At 42.7% G+C, this 26,862-nt stretch overlaps 1 protein-coding gene across 1 annotated transcript in view; it reads right to left on the bottom strand.

Annotated features, from left to right (window-relative positions):
• The window catches only part of GTF2F2 (general transcription factor IIF subunit 2), a 151,427-nt gene extending 125,502 nt beyond the window's left edge, over nucleotides 1-25,925 (bottom strand). The window contains exons 1-3 of the mRNA XM_082675430.1: nucleotides 25,685-25,925; nucleotides 11,243-11,316; nucleotides 749-767 (exon numbers count right to left, since the gene is read on the bottom strand). Of these exons, the coding sequence (XP_082531556.1) occupies nucleotides 749-767; nucleotides 11,243-11,316; nucleotides 25,685-25,750 (159 nt within the window). The 5' untranslated portion in view covers nucleotides 25,751-25,925. The remainder of the gene's footprint in view (nucleotides 1-748; nucleotides 768-11,242; nucleotides 11,317-25,684) is intronic.
• Between the last annotated feature and the right edge of the window lie 937 nt (nucleotides 25,926-26,862).

Genomic DNA, 26,862 nt, shown 5'->3' with positions numbered 1-26,862 from the left:
ACAGAAGGAAAACACTGTTCGCTGAATGACCGAACATTTTAAAAGTATTAAGAAAGCGACTGTACTTGAAGCAGGGGGAAGTGAGCTATTTACTCAGGAAGCTTAAACACTCCCATAAGCAGAGGATGTCTTTCTTTTTAGATCCAGTAACTGTATGAGTACACGGTGCTGTTTTACTTTTGAATATTTCAACAAATACAACTAAATATTCGTAAGGATAACTCAATATTGAGGTTTAGAATAAAAAGACACAGTAGGTGTTCTTTCAAAATGATTTTTACCATATCTCCCCGAATTTTACATCAAAGGGATTTATAAACTTAACACACTGATCTCTTAACCACGTAGAAAGATTATGAAGTATTATTAAATGTCTCTCTACTATGCGAAAGGTACTGCAAATTATGTCCTGGACTTAATGGGTCAAAATCTAAAGCCTTCAAAAATCCAAATCAAATGCATCTGCCAACCTGAAATAATGTTTAAAGTATTACTGAAACAATACTAACTTTCATAGTACCAGAGAGGGGATATTTAGGTCAAAGTAGAAAAATGCTAAGCATGAACAGCTAGAAAGGAGCCTATTCATTCACACAAGAGTGGCGTTTATACTAGTATGTGTTCCTGACCAGCCACCAGCTTGATGTGGAGTTTTCCAGAATGCAAACACTACCCTCTCTTTACTATTACTAATGTATAGTAAAATAATCTAATGTTTTAAATAAAATTTCCATAGAAATAATCTTACCTCGGTTCTTCCTTGATTTCTGAAAGAGAGGAAAGAAAAAATTTTCAATTATTTAATTTCATATTTTTTTCAAATGTAAGCTAAGAACTAAAAGAAATAATGCTACTTCATATTTACATAAAAATATTACATTTACAGAGATTAACTAATATTTATCCTTGGCTCTCCTAAACTATTCTATTTGTAATCCTATGGGAAAAACAAATGCACATTAATCCCACATGAGTATTTTAGATATTATGAGTTTGTGTCTCTTAACACTATTACAACCTGACCTAATAATATTTTATCCAAATAATGATCTTATTACAATTCTTATTTTAATTTCTGAGTATTTTAATTTATTATTTATTTATTATTTTTGGCTGCGTTGGGTCTTCGTTGCTGCATGCGGGCTTTCTCTAGTTGCGGCGAGCGGGGGCTACTCTTCGTTGCGGTGTGTGGGCTTCTCATTGCGGTGGCTTCTCTTGCTGCGGAGCACGGCTCTAGGCATGCTGGCTTCAGTAGTTGTGGCACACGAGCTTAGTAGTTGTGGCTTGTGGGCTCTAGAGCACAGGCTCAGGAGTTGTGGCGCACGGGCTTAGCTGCTCCACGGCATGTGGGATCTTCCTGGACCAGGGCTCGAACCCGTGTCCCCTGCATTCACAGGTGGATTCTTAACCACTGCGCCACCAGAGTAGCCCTCTGAGTATTTTTAGCATTCAGCAGCATGTGAATGGCATATTTAATACCAGATATATAGAACTTCAACAAATTTTACTATTTATTTTGTCTAGCTGAAGAAGTTTCACTTACCTAACAAAATCTTAAAGATCAAAAATTATTTTTAAATTATAAGCAATTTTCTCTGCTATAAAAATAATATATGCCCATGTAGAAATAATTTTATTACAGACAAGCCAAAAGTTTTAAATTAGCCAAGATTCTACTGTTAACATCTACTGCTATCCCCAGTAAATATCCTTCCATACGATTTTTATTTGAATTACATTTTTTAATTTTTCTTTTTCTTTTTTTTAATAAATATGGGATCAATGTACACCCTAATAATAGCCTAATTAAAAAAAAAATCATGTATTAAATACCTGCAGAGTACTGAGTGGAAGGCCCCTATCCCCAGCCAGCAGAAGATATAAAAGCTAAATCCAGGGGCTTCCCTGGTGGCGCAGTGGTTGAGAGTCCGCCTGCCAATGCAGGAGACACGGGTTCGCGCCCTGGTCCAGGAAGACCCCACACGCCGCGGAGCGGCTGGGCCCATGAGCCATGACCACAGAGCCTGTGCTCCACAACAGGAGAGGCCACAACAGTGAGAGGCCCGCATACCGCAAAAAAAAAAAAAAAAAAAGCTAAATCCATAACTATAAAGTGAGATAAATTTTAATTTTAATTAAGAGAGCCACAGTGTGCTAGGATTAGGTAGGCGTACACCACTTCTTCCATTTTAAGAGTTAAGGACTGGCTCAACAAGAGGCAGCTTTTGAGCTATAGTATCAAACGTAAAACAGATAGCTAGTGGGAAGCAGCCGCATAGCACAGGGAGATCAGCTCGGTGCTTTGTGACCACCTAAAGGGGTGGGATACCTAGGGTGGGAGGGAGGGAGACGCAAAAGGGAAGAGATATGGGAACATATGTATATGTATAACTGATTCACTTTGTTATAAAGCAGAAACTAACACACCATTGTAAAGCAATTATACACCAATAAAGATGTTAAAAAAAAAAAAAGTAAATAGCTAAGTGGGACTTTCCTGGCGGTCGAGTGGTTAAGACTCTGCACTTCCACTGTAGGGGACGCAGGTTTGATCCCAGGTCGGGGGAACTAAGATCCTGCATGCTTCGTGACAGGGCCAAAAAAAAAAGCAAAGTAAATTGCTAAGCAAAGCCAGGAAAATGTGATCAGATTTGGCTGGGGGGGAAAGTACAAAATAAAGAATAGTAGGAGATGAACTATAAAGGAGAAATGGGGCCAGACCATATAAGATCTTGAATATCACAGCACAGAGCATGGACTTCACTCTTTAGGCAATGGAGAGCTACAAGCATTGTTTGAACCAAAGTATAACAAGTACAAAGACATGTTCCAAGAAACTGACATCAGAAAATATACATAGAATGGATATGAAGACCAGTTAGAAAACTACTAGTTCTCCATAACACCCGGCTGAGTTCCAACCTGTCTTCCTTCAGTGGTTCAGTCATTCACTGTCATTAAGTGTCTGCTATACATCCACTAGGCACTGTGACAAGTGCATGGTATAGTATGAGTATAGGTCTTTATCCTCAAGAAGGTCTCAGTCTAATGAAAAAAAAAAAACAGCTCCAATCCATGAACAACTACAAACAGGACAATAACTTCAAGACAGAGGTATAACAAACTGTCATGGAAATGCAGATATGAAAGCTAGGAAAAGATGAACTGAGTGGGGGATGAGATCAACAACAAGTGGCCATTCCAGGCTAAGAGAAGAATCCAACTAAACACCAGAAATGAGAAAGTATCCAGCATAGTCCTTCTAACATCAGTGAACGGTAGGTTGGAGTCAAGTGGTAAAGAGCCTTTTAGGCCAGACTAAGGATTCCAGATTCTTACAGAGATTCATTTACTGTAGGAATTCCCAGTCTTTCATACATTAAAATACAATATCAATCTTCTTTTTGTTGGGGAAGTACCTAGAAGCGAGGTGAAAAAAGTTTAAGATTTCACATAAAAATAATGAATTTCCAGCTTCTCTTACAAGACCGGAAGATCTGGCAACAATGTGCTCCCAATTCAGCATGACAACAATCCCCTCAACATGCAGACAGTCAGGCACTGAATTCACTACAGTCCCTTCCCTATCTCTCCAGAACTTTCCTTGTAGAGGAATTGAATTTAGCTACCCTAAGAGAGAGGCACTGTAGGCAAAGCAAAGGGAAAGACACAGAAGGCACTCACGTAATGTTTACTGAATTGAACTGAGGTTAATGCAGAAACGCATATAAAAAGTAATGAAGGCCTGAACCAGACAGCTGTAGAATTCAAGGAGGAGTGTGGCCATCATCAAAAAATCTAGAAACAATAAATGCTGGAGAGGGTATGGAGAAAAGGGAACACTCTTGCACTGCTGGTGGGAATGTGAATCGGTACAGCCACTATGGAGAACAGTATGGAGGTTCCTTAAAAAACTACAAATAGAATTACCATATGACCCAGCAATCCCACTACTGGGCATATACCCTGAGAAAACCATAATTCAAAAAGAGTCATGTACCAAAATGTTCATTGCAGCTCTATTTACAATAGCCAGGAGATGGAAGCAACCTAAGTGTCCATCATCGGATGAATGGATAAAGAAGACGTGGCACATATATACAATGGAATATTACTCAGCCATAAAAAGGAACGAAATTGAGTTATTTGTAATGAGGTGGATAGACCTAGAGTCTGTCATACAGAGTGAAGTAAGTCAGAAAGAGAAAGACAAACACCGTATGCTAACACATATATGGAATTTAAGAAAAAAAAATGTCATGAAGAACCTAGGGGTAAGACAGGAATAAAGACACAGACCTACTAGAGAATGGACTTGAGGATATGGGGAGGGGGAAGGGTAAGCTGTGACAAAGCGAGAGAGAGGCATGGACATATATACACTACCAAACGTAAGGTAGACAGCTAGTGGGAAGCAGCCGCATAGCACAGGGAGATCAGCTCGGTGCTTTGTGACCGCCTGGAGGGGTGGGATAGGGAGGGTGGGAGGGAGGGAGACGCAAGAGGGAAGAGATATGGGAACATATGTATATGTATAACTGATTCACTTTGTTATAAAGCAGAAACTAACACACCATTGTAAAGCAATTGTACTCCAATACAGATGTAAAAAAAAAACACCACTGATAGAAGAGGAAATGACTGAAAGTGGGCAGCAAAGGAAAAAGGATGGATTAAAGATCATGCTGCCATTTCCCGTCAGTGACTAGAAATCACCCAGATGCAATTAGGGAACACAGGAGGGGAGGTCAACTTCCTTTTCATATACAGTTGACCCTTGAACAATGCAGGGGTTAGAGCAGAGACGACACCCTCTATGTTCATGGTTCCATGTCCATGGATTCAACCAACAGCAAACGTGTGGAACTGTAGCATATACTGACTGAAAAAAACCCATGTAATCAGTGGACCTGTGCAGTTCAAACTCTTATTGTTCAAGGGACAACTGTATATATTATAATAGCACCTTAGTTGGAATGATAAGAGATTGATCAACTCTGGATGAGTTAATTTTCTAGAATAAATATTAACCCTTGAAAACTTAAAATTTATTTTAAAAGGATCATGTATTGCTTTGTCTTGGTACATGAATGTATGAAGTATACATGACCTTTTGTCATTCTACATTACAACTAAAATATACCCTTCCCATGATGATCTGTGGTCAAAGTTATAAACATCCACTATTGTAAAACACAGTAATGGCTTCAGAAATGGATGAAGTAAACCCTGGCCCACCCTTTCACCGAAAGTCTCATAATGTTTCTCGTTACTCTGAGTCTGGTTCTCAATACTCCACAGATACTTCTTTCGACTCCAACCTCGTTCCTCTCGCCTTTTTTAAAAAAATTAATGTCTTTCCTTTTTCTTACACTCTTAAAATACATCTTAGATTTGACACCAATGGGGACAGACTTTTCACTAATCACTGATAACCAATAAATCACCTGCTTCTTCAGGATAAGAAAACCAACCAAATAATAATAATAATAGCCCTGTGCTCCCACAGGATTTTTTGTGGTTTTTGTTTTGTTTCATTTTGAATTCCTATTCATATGTCCCCTTCTTGAATAATATAGCTCAAAAACCAATAGGGGAGGCCAAGCAAGGTAGGCATCTGCAGAGTGGGTTGAGCAGAGCAGTCATAGCCCAAGTGGAAAGGAAGCGCCTGGGGTAGAGAGGGCAGGCCGGGGTAAGGTGCCAGAGCCCATGGGGTAAAGGAGGGCACCCCATAACGGAACAGCTCAACAAGAAATGGGTCAGAGCCTAGTGAGGCGAGGGCATCCACATGGAAGGACAGACTGAAACAGGCTGTTGGAGCCCTAGCAGGGTAAGGAGGCATGCCTTTGAGGAGAGGGCAGCCTCACAACAGGGGGTGGAAGCCTAGAAGGGCTGAGGAGAGCATCCCTGTGGAGGGCAGCAAAGGTTAACAACAGCCTAACAAGGGTTGCTATAGCGCAAGGAGGGTGAGGAGGGCAATCACCAATGCGGGGAGAAGTGGGGGACTCTGAACAAGTAAGAACAAAGGCCTGAACAAATAAGTGAATATATTAAGAATAACAGGAACCAGGTTCCTCACTTTCAGAAAAGAGGTACGAATATGAAAAGGGAGGAAACTAGAACACACCCTGTAGTGCTGAACTGGAGCTGGGTATTGGTATAAATTCATGATCTTCAACACATGTAAATATAAAAATAAATGCAGACCTAGAGGTATGTGTGTGTACATATACGGCCACTTAGAGGGTCTGGGAGCAGCCATGAGCACCTGTGGTAACCAGAGCTTAGTTTCCAAATCCCATTTTCCTCTAGAGGAAACCAAGCCTCTTTGGAGAAATGACTGACTCTAGGGCTCAGACAGAAATGTACAAGATGAGTCTAAAACATCTTTCCTTAAGAAAAAGTAAGTACTCAAAGAATGATGAAGACATGCCCAAAGTCCATGGGACTTACACTATTGAACTGTACACTTAAAAATGGTTAAGGTGGTAAATTTTATATGTATTCTTTACCACAATAAAGAAAACAAAGATCATGAGTGCCAGCTAGAAGGAGCTTCCATTGGCTAAACTTTGGACAATTTGAACATCAGAATAAATGATGATAAATTGAGTCTCTCAGTGTCTTTCTGTAAGGGCAGCACCAAGAACTGAACATAATGCTTGCACTGTGAACTAACCGGCAGAGGAAACAGTAGGATTATTATTCTACTTTGCTTTGATCAGCAATGTGTATCTGTGCCTATGTGTGTATTATATACGTATATGTGTGTATATATATGTGCATTGATATACATATATGTCTTCCCACACTGCCCTTCAGAAAGTTTGTACTGATTTAAACTCCTAACAACAGCATAACACTGTTCCAAACTTAGTCAATTTTTATAACAAAAAATTAACTCATTGATGTTTTTTATTTGCATATTTTCTATTATTAGTGGGCCCCGATATGACCTTGGAAGTTAAGTGTGTTTAGAAATAAAACAAGAAATTAAACGTCTCTGAAAGAAGCTGTATTAGTACAAACTGTATGACTGTCAGTAAAATAGGACATATATCAAACATTTTGAAAACTGAAGTTTGCTGAGGCAGGATGGTAATGTAGAAAGGCTGGTTTTAAAATTAAACAAACTAAAGCAAAACTATAAACCAATTAAAATGCAGTACACATCAGATGTCCAAAGGTATAAGAATAGTCCAAGTACAGTGATTTAGGGACATGGCATGAATTGCTTGACGAAAATGGCCCAAATGTTACCAACTGTTAAGAGAAGCTGTTACTCTCATCTTATTCTGAACTCTCCTTTTTTCAGGTATTAAAAGAACCAAATTTGGGAAGAGCTGCATTCCCAGCAGCTTGTGTTCCCCTCCCCTCTGCCTCTCTTGATTCCTTTACTCCACAGTGCCTGTCTCTGCTGGAATCAGCGTCCACACCATGTATTTCTCCCTAGCTTCTGGCCTCCTGCACAGCAAGCCGGTGTTGCTGCTTAGCTCTGGGAGAGCTGACGGGGAGGGGAGGCGCCAGACATCATGCAGGGTCTACTGCCTGTACTCTGTGGGGTGTGGGGCATGACAGCAGGTGAACACTTACAGAGTATTTTACATGCACTTAGCCTATTAATACCATCTCCTTTTCACAGATGAGGAAACAGAGAGGGTAATAAGCAACTTCCCCAAAGTCACATAGCTGGTAAATGACAAGGCCCGGATAAAGCCCAGAGCTGACTGACTCCTGAGTCCATACTCATTATCGGTATACCACACTGCCTTTTTAAAACCTTAGGTATTTTTCATTTTTTACCCAAATATACGTTTTTTCAACCACACAGATAACCCGCCAAATGGTTAATCTGCCTGTAAGGATCAATAGTTGATCATACATCTTCTAGTCTTTAAAAATACTTGAAGACAGTTTCACTGGTTTGCCCTAAGTCTTCTCTTATTAAACAGCCATCGTGCCTTCAAACGTTCCTCACAGGAAATTGATTTTAGTTTTCTCATTGTCCTCGTCTCACTCCACTGAATGAACTTATTTGTCCATGTCTCTAAGTGCAGCACTAAAAACTGAACACAGTGTTTGCTCTGGAAGCTCACTGGCAAAGAAGAGTGGGGCTATCATCCCACTTCATTCTCAACAACAATCACCTATCAATGGAGCCTTCTGTTTATAGCCACAAAACCTTGATGAGTTATATTTAGCTGAAATTAAAGTACTGATAACTTAGTCACAGGCACTGCTAAGCCACTCCTTGCTCATCCTACACTTGTTTAATAGTGAATCTAGTAATCAGTAAGAAGAATGAAAACTAAGTAAATTAGAAACATAAATAAGATAGCCAGTAGACCTACTCTAGAACAAGCTGTTTTCAAGCATTTCCTTAGCAATCTTAGGATACCAACTACTAAAAATCTGTTCCCACCATTAAAAGCATCTACCTCTTCTACACGGCAAGATTATATTTCAAGTTAGGTAGAAAATCTGCTAGATTTTTTATTTACATATAAAATACACATACACACATCTGTTAATATTAAGGGCAAACATACAGTTTATTGCCAAAACCAGGACACTCTGGAGAGTGAAAGAGGGGACACTATTAATAATTACACAGGAAAAATATGGAAACCAGCGCTGTAAAACATGTAAACTGGTCACGACCTAGGGATACGGCCTCCCTATGCATATTAGATGTAACTATGTAAAACATCTGCTTTAAACTAAGGACAAGCTTGAAATTTTCTTCCAAACAAAGGGTGATCAAGAAAAGGTGATCGGGCTTCCCTGGTGGCGCAGTGGTTGGGAGTCCGCCTGCCGATGCGGGGGACATGGGTTCATGCCCCGGTCCGGGATGATCCCGCGTGCCGCGGAGCGGCTGGGCTCGTGAGCCGGGGAGGCTGAGCCTGCGCGTTCGGAGCCTGTGCTCCGCAGCGGGAGAGGCCACAACAGTGAGAGGCCCGCGTACCGCAAAATAAGAAAAAAAAAAAAAAAAAGAAAAGGTGATCACAGCACACCCACTACTGTTTATTTAGCATGCTATCTTTAATATTTACCTTAGGGATGAAAGCAGTACTTAGCGCTTACATAGGTTTCCCTAGAGCTTGTCTCCTTTAACTCTGTTTCCCATACCAGCTCCCTCCTCCCCACACCAAAAGATTTTACATTCCTCAACTAGGTATTTTCTTCACACAGAGGTTTTCAGGAATGCAATATTCATGGTAGGGAAAGGTAGCGAATCTAAACTCAGAAGACTGAGTATCTGTCCAAAGTCTCACGGATAGTAAGTGACAGAGCTGGCACTGGAACCTGTTGGAGTTTTCTTACCACTCAAAGGACTGAATTTAAGCCCAGTTCTGCTATGAAACGTGTAGCTGTTTCTTAAGAAAAGAAGATGTTACTTCTCTCTACCTAACATTAGAACTTTGGATATAAAAGCATGCCCATTTCCAATAAATATCTTGTGAAAACAAAAGGAAGAATTAAAAGATCTGTCTGAAACAAATGCAAGTAAGATAAAGAACAAAAATATTGCCATTTAGGGCATAAACCATGAAAGTATCAAAGCTTCTTACTTTAAAGACATGACATCATCCAAGAACACAGGATTGCTCCTCCAAAGAACAAAACCCAGAGGGTGTCCAAATAACATTTAGAAATTGAGAAGATGAGAAGGAGCCAGCAAGAGAGTGATGTCTCAGAAGTGAGGTGAAAAAAAGGGTTTGAGGGTAGAAGTGATCAACTATGTCAAATTCTGTTGAAGGTCAATTGAGAAGAGCTGCTAGTTGACTCTTAGATTTAACAATGTGGATGTGGTAGGGGCTTCCCTGGTGACGCAGGGGTTAAGAATCCGCCTGCCAACGCAGGGGACACGGGTTTGAGCCCTGGTCTGGGAAGGTCCCACATGCCGCAGAGCAACTAAGCCCGTGTGCCACAACTACGGAGTCTGCGCTCTAGAGTCCAAGTGCCACAACTACTGAGCCCACGTGCCACAACTACTGAAGCCCGCGCGCCTAGAGCCCGTGCTCCACAGCAAGAGAAGCCAATGCAATGAGAAGCCTGCGCACCACAGTGAAGAGTAGCCCCTGCTCTCCGCAACTAGAGAAAGCCCGCGCACAGCAACGAAGACTCAACACAGCCAAAAATAAAATAAAATAAAATTTTTTAAAAACTTAAAAAAAAGAAGAATGTGGATGTGGTAGATTGTAAAAAAAAAAAAAATTTTAGGACTACAAATTATTTGCCTCAAATCCCATCAAGAGGTAGAGTCTACTGCAAGTTACATTTACATTTGGCAAACATAATGCAAGCACAGCTTGCAAAGCACTTGTGTAGTGGGGCTTCCCTCTCTCTTGCTGCTAGGAACTCTTTCACCACCATGTGAAGAAGCACGCTGGAGATGAAAAACACGTGGCAACTGCCCCAGCTGACAGCAAGCCAACCACCGGACACATAAATGAGGCCATTCTAGCCAGGAAGACCAGCCAGGTCAGCCTCAACCAGAACTGTCTAGAACGGCCCCATAGAATTATAAGCTAATAAAATGGTTTTGTTCTAAGCCACTAAACTTTGGGGTGGTTTGTTATGAAACAAAAACTCAGTGATAAAGCAGTGGATATTGGTGGTATACAAGAGCCATTTGAATGGAGTAGTGGGCATGGAAATCTGATTAGAGCCGGATTAAGAATGAATGGACAGTAAGAGGGGAACACAAGGCCTATGGCTGACACCAGCTGAGCTATGGAGGCTTCCTTTTCAAACAAGGTTATTTTCTCAACCAGGAAACAATACTCTTAGATTGTTTACTAGGTGTTCCCTACCCTCTTCCAAAGCCTCTATAAATAGGTGTGGCGGCACAATGGCAAAATCCTTCTCCTGAAGCCCTTAACTTGGTGCATCCAGTTATGCCCAAGCATACCTCCTCAAAGATGCGGAGCGGAGAGACGGATGAGGGAACTACATACTCCGCTACTTCACTGCCAATAGGCTTTACCAATACATTTTACTTGATATTTACACCTTTCATTAGAGGAATGTGTGTGTGTGTGTGTGTGTGTGTGTGTGTGTACACACTAATCCTTACAGGGCACCTAATCATCTCTTGACAAGCCTTGGCATGCTCATTACTTCTTATTTTTCAGGTAAATTCTCTGTTTGCAAAAGAACTCTAATTACATTTAAAAGCACTTGTACAAAAAAATTCAAAAAAGTTTTATAAAATGTCAAAAATTCATAAATAACTTACTTGGCAATCCGCAGTTTCCCAACTTCACCTCTTCCAGGGGCTTTAGTCCATTGCTGTGACAAATATTTAGGAACCTAAAACAAAATAAGACACTATTAGACTATGTTTTAGATGCTAACAAATCTTTTTAAACATAAAGTGATATACGGCTTCTATATATACTTTCTGTCTGTAATAATTGCTAATTAAGTAGCAAGCTCTCATTATACGTTTTGCACTAAAGAGGTACTAAGATATGTAAGAAATTATCTTAGCTCTCAGTGTTTAAAGTCAGTCGAGTTGATGACACAAAACTAAAACTGGTCATATAACTTAACAATAATGAAGCGCTAACTTATGTTCCCAGATAAGTCCAATAAAAGTTCAGAGATGAGAAAGGCTACCAAAAGAGGCTTCTTGGAGGAGCATAACATTCTGACATGATATTATTATTATTTGTGTGTGTGTGTGTGTGTGTGTGTGTGGTACGCAGGCCTCTCACTGCTGTGGCCTCTCCCATTGCGGAGCACAGGCTCCGGACGCACAGGCTCAGTGGCCACGGCTCACGGGCCCAGCCGCTCCGCGGCATGTGGGATCTTCCCGGACCAGGGCACGAACCCATGTCCCCTGCATCAGCAGGTGGACTCTCTACCACTGCGCTACCAGGGCGCCACCTGACATGATATTATTTAGAGACACTACTGAGCTTAAGATGATTCAAAAGTCATATTTTATATTTTTATATATTTTACATATATTTATTATGTATAAGATTATAACTGACCAATATGATGAAGGATCTGCTGAAATAAAAGAAATTATTCAATATAACAGCTAGCAGTTATATAATAGTACTTTCCTGACACTTACATGCATTTTTTATACATTTATACCTCACGTCTCTACAGGGAACTTTTTTTAAAATTAATTAATTAATTTTATTTTTGGCTGAGTTGGGTCTTCGTTACTGCATGTGGGCTTTCTCTAGTTGTGGTGAGCGGGGGCTACTCTTCTTTGCAGTGCGCGGGCTTCTCATTACAGTGGCTTCTTGTTGCGGAGCACAGGCTCTAGGCGTGCTGGCTTCAGTAGTTGTGGCACACAGGCTCAGTAGCTGTGACTTGTGAGCTCTAGAGCACAGGCTCAGTCGTTGTGGCACACGGGCTTAGCTGCTCCATGGCATGTGGAATCTTCCCAGACCAGGGCTCGAACCCGTGTCCCCTGCATTGGCAGGCGGATTCCTAACCACTGCACCACCAGGGAATATCCCCATTTTCCAGATTATGAATTTGGAGCACCCAGGGATTATAAAATTTAGCCAAGGGTATATAATTAGCAAATGAGGAGCCAGGATTCAAATCCAGGCAGTGTGGTTCCAGCATCTATGTTCTTAACTGTGTTGTGTCTGAAATTAGATATATGTAATCAGAAGGGTTTTAATTCTCAAAAAGATTAAGGGAATATATGCTGAATGTCTACTACGGATCTTATCTCATTTCTTCTAACAAGTAGTTTGAACTCGGGAATCAGTACGTACTTTTAAGGTATGCTCCATACTTTATATGTACACGTAAAGTATGAAGCATAATGCCTCACACAAACAAGCATTCAGTGAGCGTCAGGTGTCATTATTATTTCCCATAGTAATCCTGGAATGATAACATGAACATGAATGTGTAACTGAGTCAGAGAGACCTTCCAAGGCTGGAAAGGAAAAAAAAATTCTATCTAGCACAATTTCTTTTGCAAAAAGAACCACTTGACCATTAGTCAAACAAACAGCAGTGCTCTGGATATAGTAAAAATTCAAGAATAAAAGAAGATCCTAAAGGTACTTGTTCATTCTTTACACTGAACTATACTGAACAACTACCATGTCAGACAATATGCTAGAAAAGATGAAGGGGAAGGGAGCCAACAGTGTCAGGAACAGGGCTACACATGTTACACCCACACTATGCCATTTAATCCTCCCAATCACCCTGCAAAATTGCTGCCGCTCTCCTCATTCTATAGATAAGAAAACCGAGGCTCGGGGGTTGAAATAACATGGTTAGCTAGTATCAGCCACGAGAGGCCTCCAGATCGGTCAGATGCTCTCTTTGTTATACAACTAAATAAGAGTATGTAAAAGGTCCTAAAGGAAAAGGGGTTTTGAAGATTCCACATCTTAAAGTTTCAACTACACTGCACTCCACTTATTCATGCATGCTTAGAGGATTTGGCAAACTCCTTCTGCTAACTGTATCTACCTATTAGGTCTCCTTTGACTACCAACGAGAAGAAAACCCACTTAGTCATACAGAGGATTTACTGGCAAAAGTAACTAAAAATTCCAGAGGTAGTTTTAAAGTGGCTTGATTAAGGGCTCAAATGATGTAACCAGGCCTCTTTCACCATCTCTCATCTCTTCTCACCACACTGACTCACTTCTTTGACAGCCTTCCCCCTTGTGTAGCAAGATGGCTGAAAGCCGCTCCTGAAGAGCAAGAGTTCTCCTTCCCCAAATCCCCAGCAGAACTGTAATTGTCTCTCGCGGCTTTGACTAGGTCACGTGTCCTTCCTTGGGCCTATTACTGAACCCACAGATGAGATCCTTGCACTGTCAGCCTGAGTCAACGGCACCTCTGGTGAGGGACAGTCAACGCCATTAGAATCACACAGACTGAAGAGAGAGCACTAAGTAAGTGTTGTTACAGTGTCAGAGCAAGAGGATACTGGTTAGTCAAAGAAGCAAATGTCAACATTACCTGTCAGAACTAAATACAAGATCTGAAACTGATCTGGACAAATACTGTTACAACATCAAATAAAACCCTGAATCCTTGAACTATGTAAATTATTCCCTCACGGCCTCAATCTTGAAATACTGCCTAACAAGTGAGCCTTTGCTTCTTGCTTGTCTTTCATTTTTAGCCCCAGGGAACCTTCTTGTCAATTACTCTAACACAAAGAGAAAATTATGTTCTACAGAGAGCAGCCTACTCTACCAAGCTCACGAGCTGTATTCCCTAACAAAGTCTTTAGGGGAAGGATGGTGGCTTTTCTTCATCATATTCCAAGTTACTGATTCAAATCAGCCCTGCATTTACATACCGTAAAACTTTCTCGTTATCAGTAACAGTACCCCTCTCCGCAAACTGTATTTCAAGGAACAATTCTGACCACCACCTCCTAACTTCCTGGCCCTTTCCTCAGTACTTCGACTCCAACCATTCTTCCATCCCTCAAATCATAGACTCTCCATCTGTACCCTGTCCCTGTCTGCTTATGTCCTCACGCCTCTCTTTAACGGAGCTACATTTCACAACCCATCATTATAACCATTCTCTTGCCCCTAACTCCCTCCATCATACTGGCCTGGCAGAACCTAATCCTGATTAAAGCCAAGCTATACTACTACTTATTTTATTAATTTATCTATTTATTGTTTTATTTGATCGTGCTCTATTCTTCCTCTACACTTGCACCTGAGCAGCTGAAGAAAAACAATCATGCTCAACGGTCTCCCTTGAAATACACGGCTACTAACATCAAGTAAGCCCTTCAAGATGCCAGGCAATTTAACGACCTCCCTGGTCAATTCTCACCTGCAGTGGGAAAGCCACTGCAGACAGGTCACATGTTCTTTTCACTCCTCAAATACGTAACACTTCTTCCTTCCTCTTCCACTGAGGAAAGACGAACAATCAAAAGGATACTTCCAAATCTACCACTTAGGACTTCCCTGGCAGTCCTGTGGTTAAGTCTCTGAGATTCCACTGCACGGGGCGCGGGTTCGACTCCGCATGCCTTGAGAACTCAGATCCTGCATGCCGTACCGCTTGGCCAAAAAATCAATCAGTCAGTCAATCAATCAATCTACCGCTTAGCCACAGGTGGGGCCTTTACTCTGCTTTCCCCTTTTAACAGGTGAACTATGTATGGCCAATCCCTCCAGGTGTGCACTGAATTTTTCCCTGTAGTCTAATCAAGGACAGCTTTCTTTCAATTCTACCCTTTCCTCCACTCCCTTTACGTAATCATTCCCCCATCGCAGTAACAATGATGATGGTGAGAGCTAACACTCAGAGCGCTTACTAAATGTGGCAGAAGACTCTAAGATGGCCCCCAATGATCCCCACCTCCTGATATTCGCACCCCTGGGTAACTGCCTCTCCCTGGGTGAGAACAGGACCTGTGACTTCCTTCTGGTCGATGCAATATGGCAAAGGTGATGGATGGGATGTTACTTCTGGGATTAGGTTACATCAGATTGTGATCTCTGTCTTGCTTCGAAGCCCATGCGGCAGGAAACTAAGGGCAGGCTCCAGCCGACAGTCAGCTAGGAATTTAGGCCCTCGGTCCCACAACCTTAGAGGAACTGAATTCTGCCAGCCACGGAACCTTGGAAACAATCTTTCCACAGGCACAGCTTCAGCTGAGAGTCCAGCCCTGGCTGACACCCGGACTGCATCCTGTGAAAGACTCTGAAGCAGAGGACCCAGGTAAGCCACACCAGGACTCCTGATCCACAGAAACTATGAAATAATAAATGCACACTATTTTAAGCTACTAAGCCTGGGGTGATAATGTTATATAGCAATAGATAGCTAACACATTAAGTGACAAGCACTCTTTTAAATATATTAACCATTTAACTCTCACACAATCCTTTTATTGTCTCCATTTTACAAATGAGGAAACTGAGGCACAGGGAGGTTAGCAAAGTAATTCATGATCACACACCTGGTAAGGGCAGGCTCTGAAGTTCTTTCCAGCCACTGTCCCGTCTCTCTGCCTCTCTACAGCAAAGCTCTTGGAAGAGCCGTCTCTGCTGGCTGACTACAGTTCCTCCTCTGCCACTTTGTTCTGCTCTAGACAGGCTTCCCTGCTACTACTCTGCTGAAACTGGTTCCCATGGTTACAAAAGCTCGCCATATCGCCAAGCCAATGTTTAGTCCTCGTCTTGCAGACCTATCAACAATATTTGAGAACTTACTGTTTCCTCCTTCTTCAAACACTTTCTTTACTTGGCTTCACGTCACTCCAATCTCTCTGGATTTTCCTCCTACTTCTCTGGACTCTCCTTTTTTGGTCTCCACACATCTAGATTCTCATCTTCCTGACCTCTTAACCTCAGAGGGCCCTGATTTCAGTCCTCAGACCTTTCTTCTTCTCTATCCACACTCAATCTTATGTAATCTCATCCAATCTCTTGACTTTAAATACCCTCTGTATATTGACAACTCCCAAATTTATAGCTCTCCCCTCCAAATCCCAACTTATATATTCAACTGCCTACTCAAACTCTCCATCTGAATATTCACTAGATATTTCAAACTCAAAATATCCACACCAGAACTCTTATTTCTCCCTCATAAACCTGTTCCTCCTGCAATTTTCCTATCTCAGTAAAAGTCGACTCCGTCCTTCCAGGCACTCAGTCTGAAACTGGAGTTACCCTCAAATAGCTCCTTTTTTCTCACATTCCACATCCAATTAACTGACATAGCCTGTCAGCAACACCTTCAAATTATATCCGGACTCCATGTCCTTCTCACCAATTCCAGGGTTACCAGCCTAATCCAAGTCACCATCATCTCTTGTAACAGCCATCTCTTACTGTAATAGCCTCCTGATTCCCTTGCTTCCACTCTTGTCCATGCACACTTCAGTCTCAGTACAGCAGCCAGAGTGACCATATTAAAACCAAAGTCACATGATACTGTCCTGCTCAAAGGCTTTCAATTTAACAGACATCTACATAGTGCTTAACATGTGCCAGGTACTTTTCTAAGCACTTTAAAATTTTACTTCACTTAATCCTCATAACAACTCTATTATTATTCCATTTTGCAGATGAAGAAATGAAGGCACCAAAAAGTTATCATTTGTCCAAAGTCTCACAATTACTAGCGGTGGGAAGCCAGGATTCTAACCTAGGCAGTCTAGCTCCACAATCAGCATGCCAAGCTGCCTCTCTAGGGCTACTCGCTTCCCATGGCACTCATTGTAAAAATCCTCTATCATGTCTTAGATGATTCAGCCCTCTGCAATCCATGGCCTCATGGATCTATGGATTCATGACCCTCCTACTGCCTTCACTCACTTGACTCTAATCACACAGATCTGTGAACATTCCCAACACCATCCCAGCCGAGGGCCTTTGATTCGTGGTTACTTCTGTCTGGAATGCTCTTCCTCCAGATATCTGAAGGGCATCCCCATAACTTCCTTCAGGTCTCTGCTCAAGGCCCACCTTATCAGTGAGGCCCTTCCCCACGCCATTAAAATAGCATCCTCAGCTACCTTCTACACCTTTTACCCTTTTTCTTCAGAGCACTTATCACCTGCTATATACATATCTGTTTACTGTCCATTCTCCCTCCCCATTAGAATGCAATCTGCACGAGGTAGATATTTTGTGTGTTTTGTTTACTGCCACATCCCTAGCATCTAGAATAGCCTGGCACACAGTAGGAACAGAGTTATTATTTTAATGACTGGATATTGTTGAAGAAATGTTAGTGTAATGAAAATGATGGTGTTATTAGGATAAATCCAGGATACAGAATTTAATTTTAATAACTTTCACTGCATTCTCAAAGGGAAACCTTATTTCAGATATCTACCTTAAAATAAGGGGGAAGAGAGGAAAACACCAACAGTAGAGTGGAGCATTTTCCAACCTGCCACTGTCCCCTCATTGCTGGTTCCCTGAAATGTTATTAAGATAAAGGGAAGACAAGGATGTTCTGGAGCTCTTGAGGCTTCCTTGGTGGTGCAGTGGTTAAGAATTCGCCTGCCAATGCAGGGGACATGGGTTCGATCCCTGGTCCAGGAAGATCTCACATGCCACGGAGCAACTAAGCCTGTGCGCCACAACTACTGAGCCTGTGCTCTAGAGCCCGTGAGCCACAACTGTTGAGCCCGCATGCCACAACTACTGAGCCTGCACTCTAGAGCCTGTAAGCCACAACTACTGAAGCCCATGTGCCTAGAGCCTGTGCTCCACAACAAGAGAAGCCACCGCAGTGAGAAGCCCGCGCACCACAACGAAGAGTAGCCCCCGCTCGCCACAACTAGAGAAAGCCTGCGTGCAGCAACGGAGACCCAACACAGCCAAAAATAAATTAATTAATTTAAAAAAAAAAGAATGTTCTGGAGCTCTTGATGAGACCACTGTTCTTCAATACATTAACCAGTTCAGAAGATTCTATGATCAAACTGCTGGAGAATACAATTTAGGCCACCAAACAACAAGACAACAGTTCTAAGTGAAGTAAGTATATATCATACACTAAAACAAATTTAAGAATCAAATCCAGTACAATAATTGTATCTAATACAAGCAATTGCCAACTAAAACAAAGATTACGTCCCAGAAGTTAATTGATAAAAAAAAGTTTGGAACTCATACTGCATTGTCATCATTATTATAATAAAACTCTAAGTTCCCATGGAACTTCCCTGGTGGTCCAGTGGTTAAGACTCTGCGCTTCCAGCTGCAGGGGGCGCGGGTTCAGTCCCTGGTCGGGGAACTAAGACCTGGCATGCTGCGTGCAATGTGGCCAAAAAAAGGAAAAAAGTAAGTTCCCAGGTAAGCCTACCAGCTTATTTAATTCAAAAGGTTGCCAAAATACTATACCCTTGTAATGAAAAATAGAATACAATGAGGATACTATGTCAATCATATATAACTTTCTACACCAAGAGCTTACGGAAATAGGCTTCCCAGAAGTCCCAGCCCATTAAGTTGTGAAAAAAAGAGGTAAAAGGAAAAGGAAAAATAATGGTATACATGGTTCCAAGGCTCCAAAATACTTTTTTTTGGACAGCTGATATTTTTATTTTAATTTTATTTTTAAGATTTAATTTTATTTATTTTTGGCTGCGTTGGGTCTTCGTTGCTGCACGCAGGCTTTCTCTAGTTGTGGCGAGCGGGGGCTACTCTCTGTTGCGGTGTACGGGCTTCTCTTGTTGCCCTAGGCTCATGGTCAGTAGTTGTGGCGCGCAGGCTCTAGAGCGCAGGCTCAGTAGTTGTGGTGTGCGGGCTTAGTTGCTCCGTGGCATGTGGGATCTTCCCAGGGACCAGGATGGAACCCATGTCCCCTGCAGTGGTAGGCAGATTCTTATCCACTGCGCCTCCAGGGAAGCCCCTGGACAGCTGATATTTTTAATTAAAACATTATATTTTATTTTTGAGGTGTACAACATGATGATTTGATATATGCAGTGAAATGATTACGCTAGTCAAGCTAATTAACATATCGTCTCCTCACATAATTACCTTTGTTTCTGGATGAGAACACCTGAATTCTATTCTTAGTAAATTTCCGCAAAACACTCTTGTCAACATGTCACTTGTGAGATATCTGTGTTGTTTCCACTGTCTACACATTCATTAAAGAAAATGAGATGGAGACAAGATAATGGGTACAGCAATGTTTTCTCAGATTTCCCAAGACCAGAAAATGACTCACTTAAGCATTATTTCCTCAGGGAAACTCCCTTGACCTCCCAAACTAAGTCAAGTTCCTTTGCTATTCATACTCACACAACAGTACTCCTTGCTTCAGTGCCCTCATCTGTCTGGAACTGCCTTCATTAGGACTTGACTGATGTCTCTCTCCAGCACAGACTACAGATCCGAGTTTACAGAGCCCAGGCCTGTCTGTTCTTGCTCACCATAACACACTCAGAGCCCAGAACAATGATTGGCGATCACTGAAAGCTTGTTGGATGAATCAATCCGCTCGCTCAAGCTACAGGTCAATTTTAAGGTCAACAGTGCCTTTGAATCCAAGGTGCTAAGGTGATATATACAGTAGTTACTCCCCTAAGCTTGTTTGCCAACTTTGTGTCGTCAAATATCCAGTTCCCCAACTACTAGTCTCCAAAGCCCTGTTTCTCCCAGAGTACTGGACACTGTATTAGACAGTGATGTGACACCCTTTTCCTCGTTTAGGATTGAAGGCCTTATTCCCCTAGCTGCTGGGAGTGACCACAGAGAGCCCTCAGCTGTTAGCTCTCTGTGGAATTGCCTCCACTGAAGACAGGTCCTTTGGCCACGATCGCCCACTGTTCCTGGGGCAAACCACCCTGTGCCCAATCCTGCATAAGTCCTTTTCCTTCCACAGGTGATGATCCCAGGAGCACTCCATAACAAACCTCTGCATGCTAACCTTCTCCTCAGAACCAGCTTCCCTGGGAACCCAACCTATGACGGGCAGCTTCTACTCACACGTTTACTTGAAGGTCAACATATGGAGCTGACAAGACCTAAGGCCATAAAAACAGTCCCAGGGCTTCCCTGGTGGCTCCGTGGTTGAGAGTCTGCCTGCCGATGCAGGGGACACGGCTTCGTGCCCCGGTCCAGGAGGATCCCGCATGCTGCGGAGCGGCTGGGCCCGTGAGCCATGACTGCTGAGCCTGCGTGTCCGGAGCCTGTGCTCCGCAGCGGGAGGGGCCACGACAGTGAGAGGCCCGCTTACCGTAAAAAAACAAAAAACAAAACAAAACAAAAAAAACACAAAGTCCCCCACCTCACCTCTGGTCTCCAGGGAGATGATTTATTAAAGAGAACCAAGGGGAAAAAAAGACATTTCCTGGGCTTCCCTGGTGGCGCAGTGGTTAAGGGTCCGTCTGCAAATGCAGCGTACATGGGTTCGTGGCCCCGTCCGGGAAGATCCCACATGCCATGGAGCGGCTGGGCCCGTGAGCCATGGCCGCGGAGCCTGTGCGTCCAGAGCCTGTGCTCCGCAACGGGAGAGGCCACAACAGTGAGAGGCCCACTTACCGCAAAAAAAAAAAAAAAAAAAAAAAGACATTTCCTATTCCTGGCATAAGCTTTGTAGCCAAACAGACCTAAATTTGAATTACTGTTCCATGCTTGGGCAAGATAATTAACCTCCCTAAGCCTCAATTTTATCATCTGAAAAATATAATTAGTACCTACTTCACAGGTTTGCTGTGTAAAATACTTGGTACATTATAAATATAAGTTCCTTTTTCTCCTGCAAGACTTCGGGGTATCACCCATTCCGGTTTCATCTCTCCTTGGTACATTGCTTTCTCTCTGGCTGCCAATGTCCAACTGTTTAACTGTCTGTGAAAAAATAAAAGTTGAGCTTGGTGGCATTTGAGTTGTTGAATGGAGGACCCAATATTCACAGGGGATGGTGTCCATCTCTCTTGTCCTGATCCTCTCCTCCAACAAGTATCAATCAAAATGCTTATAAGAGGAAGGCTGATGGGGCTTGAAACACACCTTTTTGCTGGCTAGGGAGCTGTTGGTTGGACCCATTGCAGCGCTTGTCAATACCTCCACCTGTCCATTTCCCTCAAAAGATAGCATTTCTTATAATTCAAGCTCCAGTATGATATTCATTACTTACAAAACCCCCACCACTCCTAAAAACCCTGCCAGCTGTATCTCCCCCTCTTCCCCATCAGGTACCCTACCCTCCTGCCAATCATAACTAGATAAGATGATTTTTTTCCAGAAGTCTAAATATTGGAAGCTGAGCTTCCCTGGTGGTACAGTGGTTGAGAATCCACCTGCCAATGCAGTGGACACGGGTTCGAGCCCTGGTCCGGGAAGATCCCACATGCCGCAGAGGAACAAAGCCCGTGCGCCCCAACTACTGAGCCTGTGCTCTAGAGCCAATGAGCCACAACTACTGAGCCCACGTGCCACAACTACTGAAGCCCGCGTGCCTAGAGCCCGTGCTCCACAACGAGAAAACATCGCAATGAGAAGCCCTCGCCCCGCAACGAAGAGTAGCCCTCACTTGCCGCAACTAGAGAAAAGCCTGCGTGTGGCAACGGAGACCCAATGCAGACAAAAATAAATAAATAAATTTTAAATAAATATTGGAAGCCAAACAAAAGAACTATGCTAAAATTTTTTTAAGTATCATTTTTAGATCCTGATTTGGTACCGGGTGTGTAGTAGTAGTGTGACCAGCTGGCAACCTAACAGTGGCATAGACTAAGCAACAGAAATAGGGCAATGCAAACTACAAGGGACTAGCTCCCTGACCAGGTGAAAACTGCGGCTGTTTATGTTTCTTAGCAGGTGGCATCTATTGTGAAGTTAAATCCAATCATGTCTATTATCCATCAAAACTCATTTAGATCATCATTCTCTTGTAGATTTAAGATATTCAAAACTCCAGAAATGGCATTTCATTAGGCCAGAACAGTTACAGGTAGTGGATATTCTGGTACACAATCTTCCACTATATTTGCCTTTTCCTGAACACACTCACCAGCCCTGCTGGGAAGTCTTTTCTAACTAATCAACTCCATAGGCTCTTCTTAAATGTTACCTTCCCCAAAGTCTTCCCTGTTCCCACCTGACAACTTTTTTCCTACTTAAAACTCTCAGAGGGCTTCCCTGGTGGCGCAGTGGTTGAGAGTCCGCCTGCCGATGCAGGGGACACGGGTTCGTGCCCTGGTCCGGGAAGATCCCACGTGCCGTGGAGCAGCTGGGCCTGTGCATCCGGAGACTGTGCTCCACAACAGTGAGAGGCCCGCGTACCCGTACCGCAAAAAAAAAAAAAAAAAAAAACCTCTCAGAGATCTTGTATGTATAGCCCTTACTTGTATTTATCCTTTTCTATACCTGTCTAGTGATGGAATTAATAAAATATGAACAAAATGGCCCATAAACTTGCAACACTCTAGGAAGAAACTCATGTATTTTACAACAAATGATCCTCAAAGATCAGAACTCAAGGCGTTATTTATAAGAAATATTAACGTGTACTGAAAAGATTTAAAGTCGTATGTAGTTCTATTCACAAATTCTAATTGGGTAAGAATGAAAACAAACTCTATAAACAACATATTATATTTTAATATCACACAAAGCAAGCTGAAAATGAAATTAACCATTACAACTTGAAGCTCTCATATAATTTATTCCTATAATTCAGAAATAAAAATCCAAATATGCTTAGGATATGGGCATGAAAATCATACTGGATGCTAATCCCAGCGCAAATGAAACAAATTCAAACTATCTGACAGGTGTGAAAATCAACCCTCGTTGCCTACTAGTATTCCTTTAACTAAAGCAGAAATAAAAGTTGTCAAACAAAGAAGGAACATGAATGGATTTTAGAACAGAAAGTATTTGATAGCAATTCTCATCCTCTTTAAGAGATAAGGTTGTCAGAGAACAAGAACTGGCAAAAAAAAAAAAGTCCTTTCACACTCTGGAAAGATGTAGTATTTGCAAGCCTGTTACTTTTCTTTGATACATAAGGTTAGAAAAAGAAGAAATACTACAGGCCAAGTTGATGTAAGGAAACAATGATACAGCAAACAATAAATAATTGAAACATTATAACTACCTTTATAAAACAGAACATATCATTAGTCTGAGGTAAGTTTTTAAAGTGATAAAATGTATTCAAATGGCCATATATGAAAGAACACTAAAATTTCTTAACTTTAGATTCATTGCTTTCTTTCACATCCTCATTTAGTCAGTCACCACATCCTGACAACTTTTGCTGAAAAAGTTTCCCTAACTCCTCAGAATTCACTATCAAATGCCTATGATCCTGTGATAATTTTCTAGTTTTGACTCTAATTTTGCTATCTTCCCCTCAAGTTTTTTTTCCCCCTAAAAGAATCATTTGCATCCCTGCCTTACTCAAAAACCTCCAAAAGTTTCCTCACTTCTTGTAGACTAAAGTTAAAACATCCCCATTTCACAATGTGACAGTATCAGCATACAGTCCCAAGCCTCTACTCGAGGCATAATAATCTCCTCTCTGATTTCCAGGACACAGCATGTTACTGTGCATTTTCACTCTTGCATTTCAGTTCCACTTTCCATGGTATACTACAGAGATACTATGGGTGGCCTCTGTCCACCCATCCAAATCTCTCTGTAAGGCAAACAACATTTCTTGAGCACTTACCGTGCTCCAAGCACAAACACATCATCTCAAGCTTCACCATCTTTTCAAGCTCTTTCAGTCTGTAAAGGAGCTCTCCTCCCTAATGATTCCCCTCCATTTAGCATGCAGGAGGAGAGAGATGTTGCTGCACACGGGCTTTCTCTAGTTGCGGTGAGCGGGGCCTACTCTTCGTTGCGGTGCGCTTCTCAATGCAGTGGCTTCTCTTGTTGCGGAGCACGGGCTCTAGGCGCGCGGGCTTCAGCAGTTGTGGCTCGCGGGCCCTAGAGCGCAGGCTCAGTAGTTGTGGCGCACGCAGGGGGTTTAGCTGCTCCGCGGCATGTGGGATCTTCCCAAACCAGGGTTCAAACCCGTGTCCCCTGCATTGGCAGGCGGATTCTTAACCACTGCGCCACCAGGGGAGTCTCTACTCCATTATTTAAATCACACTGATATCGCCGTGATAAGTCAAATGAGTACCAGAGACTAAGGCTAGCAATGAAAATAAGAGTTCATTCATTCATTCATCACAAATCTGAGCTATTACCATGTGCCAAACACAGTTCGGGGTGTGACAGGCAAGGAGCCTAGTCTTGAGAAATGTGACTGTGCGTGTGCTGGGGAAAAGGAGGTAACCAACACTGAACACAGAATCACTTTGGACTCTGACAAGTGCTTTGAAGAATATAATACAGGTTCGACTGACTAGCGAATAAGCATAAGAGAGCTACTTCAGAGAGGCAGACAGGACGGGCCTCTCAGATTTAACTGATGAAAACTCAGCCATGTGATATAAGTTTTAAAAAATCTAACAAACCAAGGTCCCTACATTTTACTTGAGTTTCGGATACTGTCACAATCACATTTTGAACATGCATATGTCTTATGAAACCCTCCTAAAAGACAACACTCCCCAATATGAAAAAGTAAAGCACAAATACTGTGCTCACTAAGGGCTAATCAAGATTGCTGTCTTTACAAAACAAAACAAAACGAAAGACATTTGCTGACAGTTTCACGAGACCAGGTCTTGCTCTAAAAGAACACTCCAGTCCACGGCCTCTCCTTTCCTGAGTTCAGAGCTCTCTCAGCTCTCCTGAGAACTGCATAAGAACCAACAACCTAAAAGAACACTTTAAGGGTACGCAGAGACCAGTTCTACTTTCTGGCTGAGAAAATTCTAACAGGAAGCAGACACTCAACTTCCTTATACAGACTGATAACTAAAATCAATTTCACCAAGAGAAGATGCAGAAATTTTTCAGCTTGGGGTTAAATGCACCGCTCACATTGGGGGACACCAAGACAGGGCCCCAGAAAAACCAGGTCGTGGGGAAAGGAGATCCATGCCAGGCAGGTTCGGGCTCTTAACTGGCTGAAAAACACTGGGCGTCCCTTAACTAATCTTCTCGTCTGCAAACGAGCATAACAATGAGTCCTGCCTCTCAAGATAACTGAAGCTCTAATAAGAAGGCCGTAAAGAACTTTAAAAGGCGCACGGGGTGGGACAGTCTCAAGTCACTGAAACTACTTTAAGGAGGAGCGCAAGCGGGAGCCGCGCAAACCTTACCTTGACCAGCCACACTCCGGTGTTCTGCTTGGCGCCTGTCAGATCGAGTTCCCCGCGCTCGGCCATGGGTCTGTCGCCGGCGGAGGCGTGCGGGCCAGAGCAGCGGCCCCGGAAGCTGGGGGACTGAGAAGCGAGGGACCGGAGCACAGCGCAAGCCGGAGCCGGAGGCTGACTGTGAAGAGCCGGGGTCCACCTGCTGGGACGCTGGGAATCCCGGGAAAAGAGGAACACGCCGCCGGGAGCCGGGAACTGCGCCTGCGCGCTGCTACCGTCAGTACGGCGCACTGCTGCAGACAAACTTCCTGAGCAGGCAACTTCTTGAGTGGGTGTGGCTACTGCCGTGGGCTGTGCCCGAGTGATTAGAGCATAAGGTGGGATGGGCCAAAACGTCAGCAATACTTTCAAAGACTAGGTAAGCGTAACTGAAGAAAGAAGGTGTCAAAACAGAAAAATGGGGTTCAAAGAGACAAAGGCTGTCAGTATCTGTCCAACCCTGGCCAAGGAGAGAGAGACAGCATTTGGAGGACAGGGTAGGAGTAATAAAGTGAATTAGCACAAGTGGTCTCAATTGAAAGGCACCTGAGCACCTCCAATTAAACAAGCAGAGTACACCCCTTTTAGACTCCAAAACCCGGAGCCCTGTAATTAGGTCAATGACAATAGACATGTAACAGACAAATCTGTTAAACTTCCCTGCTTATAGAATTTCCTCTCTCTCTTCTTGCCTCTTAGAATAAAATTCAATCCTCTCCACACAGGCCCTCTCAGTTTGATACCTGCCACTCAATGCACCACACATCCAACCACACCTAACCCATCAGACCTCCCTGAATACAGCAGAATGTTCCTCAATTATTTCAGAGCCTCTGCACACCGGATTCCCTTTACTCAGATGACCTATTCTTCCCTTACCCTCATTCTCACCTCTGTCTTCTGATTGGCAGACTCCTACTTAGGTGTCAAGACTAATGGAAATGTCACTTCCTATGAGATCTTTTATCAACTCCCCCAGAGGAAGTTTCATTTTTCTTCACATCACAGTGTGCGATACTTAGCACGATGCACTATAATATACATGTTTACATGCTGCCTTTGCTTTCTAGACTATGAGCTCCTCCTAGGCAGAAATAGTGTTTTATTCATTTTTTATTCACAGCATCTGGCACAATGCTTGACAC

Source organism: Grampus griseus (assembly GCF_964374135.1).
Source record: "Grampus griseus genome assembly, chromosome: 18".
NCBI lineage: Eukaryota > Metazoa > Chordata > Mammalia > Artiodactyla > Delphinidae > Grampus > Grampus griseus.
This window is presented reverse-complemented; position numbering and strand designations above follow the sequence as displayed.